General features: G+C 35.5%; 5 protein-coding genes across 5 annotated transcripts; 1 reads left to right on the forward strand and 4 right to left on the reverse strand. All coding sequences in view use genetic code 12, as the record gives it.

Moving 5' to 3' along the window:
- Positions 1–7: 7 nt before the first annotated feature.
- PFK1 (6-phosphofructokinase subunit alpha) lies at positions 8–2,944 on the reverse strand (the record flags this gene model as incomplete). Its single annotated transcript, XM_007377086.1, has 1 exon — positions 8–2,944. One exon carries the CDS (start codon positions 2,942–2,944, stop codon positions 8–10), a length of 2,937 nt encoding a protein of 978 aa, XP_007377148.1.
- A 286-nt stretch (positions 2,945–3,230) lies between these two features.
- Positions 3,231–4,535, reverse strand: CRH12 (Crh12p; the record flags this gene model as incomplete). Its single annotated transcript, XM_007377087.1, has 1 exon — positions 3,231–4,535. The coding sequence occupies one exon, from the start codon at positions 4,533–4,535 to the stop codon at positions 3,231–3,233; it is 1,305 nt and encodes a 434-aa protein (XP_007377149.1).
- Positions 4,536–4,695: 160 nt separating this feature from the next.
- SPAPADRAFT_156828 (uncharacterized protein) lies at positions 4,696–6,925 on the forward strand (the record flags this gene model as incomplete). The annotated part of the gene is made up of 1 exon (XM_007377088.1): positions 4,696–6,925. One exon carries the CDS (start codon positions 4,719–4,721, stop codon positions 5,439–5,441), a length of 723 nt encoding a protein of 240 aa, XP_007377150.1.
- ASH2 (Ash2p) lies at positions 5,443–6,897 on the reverse strand (the record flags this gene model as incomplete). Its single annotated transcript, XM_007377089.1, has 1 exon — positions 5,443–6,897. One exon carries the CDS (start codon positions 6,895–6,897, stop codon positions 5,443–5,445), a length of 1,455 nt encoding a protein of 484 aa, XP_007377151.1.
- Positions 6,926–9,503: 2,578 nt separating the features above from the next.
- Positions 9,504–10,619, reverse strand: SPAPADRAFT_63043 (uncharacterized protein; the record flags this gene model as incomplete). The annotated part of the gene is made up of 1 exon (XM_007377090.1): positions 9,504–10,619. A coding segment is annotated over one exon (541 nt), but the record flags the coding sequence as incomplete, so codon positions are not given.
- Between the last annotated feature and the right edge of the window lie 667 nt (positions 10,620–11,286).

Below are 11,286 nucleotides of genomic sequence, written 5' to 3' on the forward strand. Positions count from 1 at the left end.
AAATACTTTACAAATCACGTTGCTTTTTCAACAATAATTTCCCACTTAACATATCAGAAACTTCAATCATATCGTCCCAATGGATCGTCTTACCTTTTCTTAATTCGACATTGGCTTCAGTTTCATATAATTTGTGAACGGAAGTAAATTCAATGGTATCACCATGAATACCAATAACAACATGCTTATGCTTGGACTTCTTCTTATCACTGCTTCTTTCATGAACCACACCGCATCCATTCCAATCTTCAATGAATTCCATAGCTTGTAATGCAAATCTAACTGCCATAACTCTATCATTTGCAGTTGGGGTGTAACCTTGTTGGACATGACCTGGGATAGCAGTTCTTGTTTCAAATCTGCCATTGGCATTTTCCTTTAAAATGTCGGCGATTAACTCCGTCAGGAAAACTGAACTTGCTTGTTCATTTCTAATGATTAATTTACCATTATGATCTTCACCACGATCAGATGCAAAAACTTTGAATAAAAGATCAAGATCGCCTTGAAGAGCATTCAAATTAATTTTCAGTTCTGGAGTATATGTAGCTAATGCTCCGGTAATTAATCCACAGTATGAAGCAACATAACCGGAATGTCCTCCCTGCACCTCAACAACAAAGACCCTTCTTCTACTTGATGATGCCGACTGTTGAACTGCATCACAGTAACTGACCAATTGATTCAAACAAGTATCAGACCCTAATGAATATTCTGTTCCCGGAACATTATTAGAAACAGTGGCAGGAACAACAACCATTGGGATTTCGAAAATTGGATAATGTGAACGTTGGCTATATAATTCATGTAATGAAGTGAAAGCTTCAAACCCACCAATAATCATCAACCCTTGGATATTAAATTTTTGTAAATAGTAAGCAACTTTACCAAAATCTTGAGATGGCAATGATCTATTAGTACCAAGCTCTGAACCACCTTTACTATGCCATCCTTCAACTTCTAACCATTCTAACTTGGTTAAATTACCTTGACACAATCCAGTAAACCCATCATGGACACCATATAAGTTATGACCTCGAGAAATACTATATAACGCAACGGCACGAGTAGCAGCATTCAAACCTGCCAGGGCAGCACCAACATGAATCACAGCTACATTTAATCTCTTGTCAGTATCCATTAATTGCTTAGAACCATCGTCATCGTAGGTGATAGATCTGAAATGTCGATAAGAATCATAGAAACTGGTATCTCTAAGACCCATTGCTTTATCGAATTCTTTATTGTCAATAGCTGTGGCTACAGCTTTAGTCTGTTTGACAGCGTCAACTAATGGATATTTGACAATCTTATTCTTTAAAACTCCAATCATTGGTGATGGTGTATTTGGAGTCATTTCTAATACTGCACGTACAGCTTCAACACCTTGCATAGTAGCTAATCTTCTATCGAAAGCAACTGCTGTACCACCTCTTTGAACGTGGCCAAGAATGGTGATTCTGGTATCTAAACCTAACTCAACAAGGACATTCTTGACTTCTTCTGATGTGATTGGGTTTAATTCATCATCTATAGCACCTTCTGCTACAATAACAGTAGTCTTTCTTCTACCGTATGCACGATGTCTGGAACAAACATCCTTCAACTCTTGTTTCCAATTTTGGGCACTTGGTGGTCTTTCTGGAATAAAGATGAAATCTGCACCTGTGGCTAAACCAGCCATTAATGCTAACCAACCACAGTGTCTTCCCATAACTTCAACGACGAATGCACGTGAATGTGAGGCAGCAGTAGCTCCAATATAATCAACCATTTCGGTAATTCTCTCTAATGCTGAAAAGGCACCAATGGTAACATCAGTACATGACATATCATTATCAATGGATCCAACTAATCCCACAATGGTAAGATGCTTGTAAGGAGCAACTTGTTTACTGGACAATCTTCCTGTAGAAACTAATTCTTCAATTAATGATGGCCATTCACTTCTAAACAAATCAGCACCTGTTAAAGAACCATCACCACCACAAACAACTAAAGCATCAATCCCGTTTATGACCATATTGTAAGCAGCTTCTAACCTTCCACTACGTTCACGGAATTCTTTACATCTAGCAGTACCAATGTGAGTACCACCGAGAGACAAGTATGATCTCACGTCTGCCCATTCAACCTTCTTTAAAAGGTCTCCACCTTTAACTAACCCTTCATAACCTTCATAAACAGCAAATACGTCGCATCCGTAATAAATACCCGCACGAACAACTGCTCTAACTGCAGGGTTCATACCTGGAGCATCACCACCTGATGTCATAACGGCAATCTTCTTTTTTCTAATCTTTGGTTTGACTAATTCTGTGTCATCAAGTGATATGACAGAAGCTTTACTAGCAAGAGTATTTGCCTTTCTATTATTTAAAACCTCTTGAGTTCTGGTATCAATAAATTCTTGGGCAGAAGTGAAGGATTGTCTGGACAATGGGTTTTGAGTGCTTGAAAAACAAACAGTATTGGTTAATGGATCTTCTGCCAATATCATGGTTTCATTGATTTGTCCATACTTTATGTTTTCTGATTCCAAGATTGCTTTAACTTTGGACAATTCTGTAGTGAAGAAGATAAACTTCTTTGGAAGATTACCATCTACATTGTCAACATTGGATAATCTCAACTTGAGTGTGGTCTCAGTACTTAACTTTTCACTAGAATCACCATCGTAAACCTCCAATTCTTGCCAGGGGCGGATATTCCCATTCTTATCTAAATTCTGCAAGGGGAAACTCTCCAACCAGATCTCACGGGTTGAATCCTTTGAAATCCCTAAATGAGATTTTGGGTTGGTTGCAGCAGCTTCTGCACCATTACTGGTAACCCTAGAAAAATTCTTGGTTAATCTGAACCCAAGTTTGCCATAAAAGCGGGCGATGTTGTCAAACTTGTCTTGACTATTGGTAACAAGGGATATAAAACTAAGTCCTTCCATAATGCAGCCACAAGTCAGTCTATTAAATCAATTGAGGTTGAGAAAAGATGAATCGAAGCTGGAAAAACAACAAGAACAACAGTGATGTAGTATTTATAAAAAAAATTCACTATATAATTAAGAAAATTTGGTTGTGTTGCCAAATACAATCATCAGATGGCACATTTGTTCTTTCCCCCCTCTGAAATTGCGACGGAGTAAAAAAGGCCGGAGATCTTAAAAAAAAATTAATGTGCATTGTTGCACGACCTACTAATCAGAGAACGTGCAATTCATCAGGTGATCTTCACAACCAGGTAACTACCAGGATAATAACAACAATAACCGCAATGGGAATTGAATCAATTTGTGAAACCCCGGATATAAGATCTTCTTCTTCTTCTGTTACATCTTGAACAAATTTATATTCACTGGTAGAATTATTGGTATTTGGTAGCGTGTTGTACCATGAAGTTGAATAGGCTGATGGTCTAGAAGAGTGAACAACATCTTGATCCAATAGTTCAGTGATGCTAACTGTTGTTGTATATAAGGCTTTAGTCTTGGTGGTGCTAGCAGGAACGGCTCCATCACTTTTGAATTCAGTAACTTTTGGAAGTTGATACAAGTTATTTGTAGCAACTGTTGTTTTCTTCCTTGTAGTCTTTTCTAATAATTGGGATTTAGGAACCTTTGTCTTGGTCTTAGTCTTTGGAATAGTACTGGTCTTAGTTGGCAGTTCTGGATCCTCGTCCTCTTCGTCGTAAATCTCGCCACCATTTGCTTGTAAATCTAACCACTTTCCTCCGGATAAATTACCATAAGAATAAGCAACACCATTTGAATAATCTGTAACATTTAAATTCCTAATAGTCATTGTGAAAGGCCCTTCATCATAATTGGTTGGTCCACCAGCCCAAGTAATAGTACCTTCATCATTAGAATAATCACCACCAGCCCATAAACTGAACTTTAAAAAAGAAGGAGAACAAGGGAAACCATACTTGTTCTTCTTATTCAACACTCTGACTTTCTTACCGTCCAAGAACCAAGTGATTTTATGAGGAGTCCATTCCATTCCATATTTGTGAAACTCAGTTAAAGGTGAAGTAGCCAACAGATGATATCTACCTCTATCATAATTAGTGGTATTTCCTTTCACAAAGTAATTGGTTTGATATTCATATGGATCACCACCAAACACTTCAACAATATCAATTTCGTCCAAATCATCACTTTGTAAGTAGAAAGAACTTATTATACCTCTACCATGTGCACCTTTAATTTCTGCTTCAACTTTTCCATACATGATATAAAAACTTGAAACAAGGGAAGGATTGTCAAATTCTTTCTTGATAGTCAATTGTAATCCATTTGGATCAAACATAATTCTATTTCTGCTAGATGTAATGGCAAAATATCTAGTCCCTGTTTGGAAACTTTCAAATATTGATGTCCCTAAAGCTTCATTTGTGACAAGACATTGGTTATCAGTTAATGGATTACATCTTTCTAATTCCAAGTCGGAATCGTCAGAATCATCATCAGAATCCAAGGATGTAACTGATAGTATCAGTAATATAAATACCAATAGGAAATTTAGTTTAATCATAGTGTGTTACCTAGCAAACCATAAGCAGTCAGCGGTTACTTTTTTTGCAACTTTCAAAAATTTTTTTTTGTAACGAATTTTTCGCTCTGGCTGATTTTCTTGTACGTGTTTTGACATAAACAAAAAAAAAAACATTTACAACCAAAATACAGATCTATTTACAACCAAATTGAACTAGCCATAATGAGCGAATACACCGACATTCATAGAGTATTGCTCACTTATATACGATCATGTAAATATATTTATCACCACGAATTGCTAGAAACGTTTCAAACCATATATACCAACCTTAGTGGTGAGTCACCCCATGAAGAGCCACTCCAACAACTTAATAAATATCTTGCAGATATAAACTCCCGAATTTCTCCTCATGGGTTTAAAATCGAAAGAAAGAATAACGAATTAACAGGTGAGTTATGTTACATCTTTATAAACACAGTTGGCGACGATATAATTAAGCAAAACACATTGTACTCACCACCCGAGTTAGACACTATAAAACAAATTATTGACGATATAGTTGAAGCTCCTGAGTATAAGTTCTCCTTGGGTAAGGTCAACGTTCAACAGAAAATTGCAAATCTGTTGAATAAAACTTTAAAGGAGGCGTCAAACTTAGTGGATAGACTAATTGACGATGGATGGTTTGAAGTTACCCTTGATGATAGAATGACACTTTCTATAAAGACAATTGCTGAATTAAAAGATTATTTAATTGATAGACATGGATCTTCCACAAATGAAGGTAAGATCTTAATTTGTCAACAATGTAAAGAGATAGTAACATTGGGATGTAAGCATGAAGATTATTTTTTCCATTTTAAATGTTATGATGTCTATTGCAGAAATAATAATATTGAACCTGATCAAGATTTTCAAAGAATTGGACCAGAGAACGTTTAAACTATTCAAAACTATCTAAATATTCAGCTTCAACCTCATCAATAATGTCCCATAACCATTCCTCAACAACTGTTTCGTCATACCTTGAACAAAGTGGTTTAACACTAGTGACTGGTGGATACTTGAAATCTGGTCCTGGATTCAATTTAACAACACCATGTTGAAATGTTGATAACATTGGATAATATCCTAACGTGCCATCATCACTGTTTCTATAATTTGGATTTTGCTGTTGATTCAAATTTGCAGAAAGACTTAAATCATCAGTGTGCTCGAGATTTGTAGGTAAAAATGAATAAAGGTCTTTAATTTCCTGTTGTTCAATTCCATTTTTGAATAATCTTATTCTTGAATTGGGTATGATTGGTATAGATTTTGTCTTATCGTCATTTTCCAAGACTGCTTTTTCTCCAAAAACAGTTATAGGGTTAAGTAAATGATCCATAGTTTTGGTAGTGGTGTATTCAAATTGTTCATAATATAAAGAATTTTTATATCTAATTGGAATTTGATCACGAATAATATTGTCATGGATATTAAACTTGACATTTTCTTGTAAGTCCACAGGTTTCTTTGTTGTCTTTCTCTTCTTTTTACCAGTTTCTTTATTAGGGTTGACTTTTGCTTCTATTAATTTCTCTTCAACAAACTTAGCAACAGCTTGCTTATGTTTTGACAAGGACGGAAGTTCGACTAAAAACCCAATAACATCACCAGATTTAAATCCCTGGTCAATGCAAACAGTTTTTCTTCGACTTGTAGTTATATACTCACCGCTTATATCACGAATTCCGTAACTATAAGCATCAAACCCTACTGGAGCTTCTAAACTTGCTTCACGTCTGGCTAATCCTATTCTGACATGACTATTATCTTCACAAGAATTCACGATTTCAAATTCAAAGTAATAGCTTCCTTCACGTATTCCTACATTTGCTCTGGCTGATCTCCAGCCTTGCAAGGTGGACACTGTAGTTAGATCATTATCGAAGATAATTCCGGGAGATCTGTCAAACAAATCAACACAAACGTGATATGGTGGAATGTCTGTTGTTGAATACAAATTTGACTGAAATTCGGGATTAGGTCTACATGGCTTGTATTTGAAGCCTCTTTTATTAATTGGTAGATCTTCGCATTGGTAAAATTTCATGTCACGAACTGTTGTAGCTTCAGTAAACGAAGGCTGAACCGAATTAACTAGCAAATCCAGATGCTTGAATGGAATTGGTTTTAAGCGAGGGTATACCACAACATTATGCTCCTTTTGTTTTAATTTTGATTTAAGCTCATGCTCATCTTGTTGTGCCCGATGTTTAGACCTGGTGGAGTATGAATGAGCATTGGCTGATGTTGACAGGTCAATTGGTTGCAGCAGGTCAATTTCTGCAGTTAGTTCCTGCACTTGTGGTTCTATGGATGGTTCCTCGGAAACTTCTTTTGTTAACTCGCTCATTTGCAATCACACACTGTTTATTCAAATTAGAGGTTGGTAGCAGTAACAAAACAACTCACAAAAGACAAAATGAAATAATACTAGGTCGTGCGTTCTGGTACAATTTTTTTGTGAAAACAAAAGTTGAGAGAAATGCAACATTACATTTTTTTTCTGACATGACAACGGAGCAATTATCCGATACGGTTGTCCTTGCTATTCTTCAAAATATAGGTCTCATACATTTTCTTTGATATACAGGAAACATTCAGTTTTAAAACAGCAAGCCTTAGTCGTCACCATTAAAAATAATGTTCGAGAATTAACTACCAGGATTATACTGCTCCAAAACTAGTGAGTTTTCACCGGAATAATTCAACAGCGAAGAAAAAAAAAAGTACAAAAAATCTGCATCGCGTCTGCATCTCTTCACCTCCACACAAAAAAAAGCCTTAAATTTTACTTCGGATACGGGAAGCCATCTTGATGTGTCATGCTTCTTTCTGCCTTTGGCTGTAGGACCGAAGAAAGTTTACAAACATGCTACTGTTTAAAAAATATATTTCGTAACTTACTGATCGAATACCAACAATAAAAAATAAACCAGGAAAAAGAAAAAAAAATTTTGGTCATGGTTTCTAGACTCATGTTTTGTATGGCATCGCAATAACTAATCAACTACAAAATATGGTTGATTAATATTTTTCAACCTTAATATTTTTACCAGTCACAAGATCGTTACCCAAAAACGATCAATATTCACCGACGATCTAACTCCCCCTCCGCCCCCCTCCCCACGTGTGAATGGGATGAGGACGAGGCAAAAGAATAGTGGAAATAGAAATCCACCTTCCACTAACGTGATTTCATCTGTTCTCCAACTTTCTACTATTGTGTTGGACCATTGTGTAATGAAATAAAAAGCTGACTGATACAATAAAAAATATCTAAAACCTGTCAAAGAATATGGTGCAAAAATGCAGATAATTAATATTTTTTGACAGAAAAAAGTGTCTGCATGAAGGCATAAAAAATATTGTTGCAAACGATTTTTCTGTATTTTGCGGATATTTGTTTTGTGTTATTCGAAGGTTCTCAACAGAGAACTATGATACAGAAGTCAATAAATAATTATTTTTCTGTATCTACTAAAAATTGTTTCATATTATTGCGCGCTAAGGCCCAATGTGGATAATTAAATCCACATCAATCACTTGCATTTGTTTACGTTCCGAACTTTCACTGCATGATACTTTTAGTTGAAGGAAAATCGGTGGCGTGTGTAATCTCGTTCGATAGACGTGGAAATATAAACCTGCTCGGCTAACCATATTACAATAAAAGTGCATGGTTCCACACCTTAGTAAACTATCTTGTTTGTGTAGAGAATGGCTAAAGCTACGGAAATATATCGTCCATCTAGGAACAGATTTACTTTACAAAGTATAATTAAACAATATAGAATATTCTGAATTGTACAAAGCAGAACAGGGACATATTTTCTGTCAATGGTTCTATTACTTCGTATTATTTTCCTTTTTTTTTCTTCTTGAATTTTCACCGCCTCAAGTATGTACCGAAATTATTTTACAAGAAAACTTGTTCTCCTATTTTAGTGCTTGCAGAGGGAAACATTCGAGGTTTGTGTATAAAAGGCTGTTAACATTAGATATCGTTTTGTACAGGATGAGCAAGAATAAGAGAAGGACACATTAGTCATACAACTAACCGAAAATACCAGGGAAATTAATTTTTGATCAATACAGTATTATTATTCGGCACAAATTCGATCGATGCATATTCATCTTGATTGCGCATTCCATTTATTTATTTTACGGGCCATTAGTATAGCTATTTATTGCATAAAACAAAAGAAATGTTGAAAGATTGACTCTAGTAAACGCATCATTTATTAAAAAAAAATGACCCAACTTTCACAAAATCTTTATTTTGAATTGACCCCAAGCTGGTTCTACCTTCTAGCGTCGCAGGAACAAAAAAATATTGGTGGTGCAATAAATATTAAACCACTAATAAAAAATATTTTCCGGAAAAACAATGCATTTTATTTTAATCTTGTGTTAAAAAATAACCGTTGTATTCATGCATGATCCCTCTATTAATAAGACCCCGGTCCGGTTGAAACATTGCCCATCTTAATACGGCAACACTAAAATCCCGCGGACAATAAGCCTTCATCTCCGTGTATACTCATTATCAGGCGAATCATATTGGCTAAAAATATGCATGCAAATGCGGTGACAGTTTTAAGCCCTTTATCGGGAGTTCTATTGTTTAAATTATTGATGCATATGTCCCCTTTCTCCACATATTTTATACATCCATTGCTGTTCTTATATTTTATGATGATCTAGAATATTCCCCCCGCCCCTCTTCTTCCTCTCTATCCTCCCGCCCCTCTTATTATGCCCCACTCAAGATCGTTCTCTCTTTCCATTTTCATGCTCTACCTTGAAGAAAGATCTTGTTAGATAAATCGAACAATGGAAACGTCTTCGTTGGATCGGCGAGTACACGGCGATTTCAAAGTTGATAGGGTTTTGTGTCCATGTAACATTGCCAATCTCGCTGGAGGTGCCGAGGTCTACATATCTCCCCACTTATCTGGGAGGCTTTGTATTAGATACACAATTTGCTTAGTTTAAAGCTATCATATACACAGAGATATGCAGGGCTGGTCCGAATATGCAGTTGGTATTTTGTAATTTTGTGCAATTTGATCATGTTGGGGGAGGGAGGAGGCTGGTGTTATATTAAATCTCCACTTATAAGCCACGCAAAATCACCATAATCTCCACCACTTTTTAGTCTGCTGCTCCTCGGCTTTGATTCTATTAGTTGCCCTTCCTGTATCATGTAATAATGCCAGGCTTTTCACTAATACTTTACCTTTCTTTGTTTCAATAACACTTTCCAAAACAATTGTTTTGTCGTTATTTTCGGGGCTTTCCTTTTTCCTTGTTTTAATGACTAAAAATTGATTTGCAAAAGTTGGAGCTCTATAATTTATAGTTAAGTTTTCAACTTTGAAATCATCTTTTAAGTTGGACGTGGTAAACTTGGATAATGATGCATTTCTCTTGAATGTTTCATTCAACAATGTTGCAATCATGCCTCCATGAATTATAAATGGGTATCCACATAATCTATAACCTACATGTATGATAGTTACCCCTTCATCAGTTTCAATATTGTGAAATATGACTGGTTTTATTAAAATCCCACCTGGTTTAGCCAAAGTATGATTTGTCAATGTAGGTTCATGATATTCGCTTTGATCTTTGATTGAAGATTTATTATCTAAGATATTACGATCCAAGTTTTCCCAACTCAGCAATTTATACCATTGGTGCGCATTCTTGGGATGGATTAATTTTTGATAAATTGGCAAGCTCTTCAATTTATATTCTAATTGCATGGGTAAGATTTCAAATCTTGGGTCGTCTTCATTTAATGCTGTTAACTCCTCATAATAATTGAATAAAGTTTCGTTATATGCTAAGTAACTTCCTAATAAAAAGAAGAAACTGGTTGTTTTCCAATTAAACCATTTTTTTTGTTTTGGTAAATATTTGAAGGGAGAATCATTCGCTGATCTAGTGGCGTATAATCTGAGCAGCCTTAATGGAGTTAATCTTGCTGTATTTAGAATAGTTCTGGGATACATTGCGCGTAGTTCTACTTTGCTTCGTGATAGTTTTACTTTAAGTGGAGGTGATAGCGAAGAACAAAAGGGGCGGAATCAATGCTGAAATTTACACCAAATTCTTCAATTTACTTAGATCTAGCGTATGCTACCAGATGTGTTGCCATTCAATAAAAGAGATTCTTTTTAAAAATCTCACCCTACAAATGATTGGTTTGTTTTAAAAATATATATAAAAGGTTTTAACTAAGCGTCAAGTAACTTGTAAGTATATGGTCAACCTAATTTGGTCAGTATTAGTTATTATTTTGCTTACCTTGCTGGAGACAATCATATACATAATAACCACTTTTTTTTTCTCTCTACTATGAACGCGCATATAAACATCCTAACTCCAATCAAGAAACATCACCCTCGAAATTCAATTCATTAACCTAAGAGAAAAACACAATTAACTCACGGATTAATTATATAATGTATATATTAACAAAAAAAAAATGGACGAGTCCGGAGTCGAACCGGAGACCTTTCGCATGCTAAGCGAACGCGCTACCAACTACGCCACACGCCCTGTTATTATGATGAAAGAATTCTCCTAGATTTTCAGACTAGCAATATTTTATATCACGTAATCTAGTTTAAAATGGTTCATTATTCTACAAAAATGCTATAGTTTGGTTTAAATAAATGCTGCTTTATTGGAAATATAAGAATAAATATGTTAGAAAAGTCTGAAATCTCTG

The sequence above is a fragment of the Spathaspora passalidarum genome (assembly GCF_000223485.1).
Source record: "Spathaspora passalidarum NRRL Y-27907 unplaced genomic scaffold SPAPAscaffold_6, whole genome shotgun sequence".
In the NCBI taxonomy this organism is placed as follows: Eukaryota; Fungi; Ascomycota; class Pichiomycetes; order Serinales; family Debaryomycetaceae; genus Spathaspora; species Spathaspora passalidarum.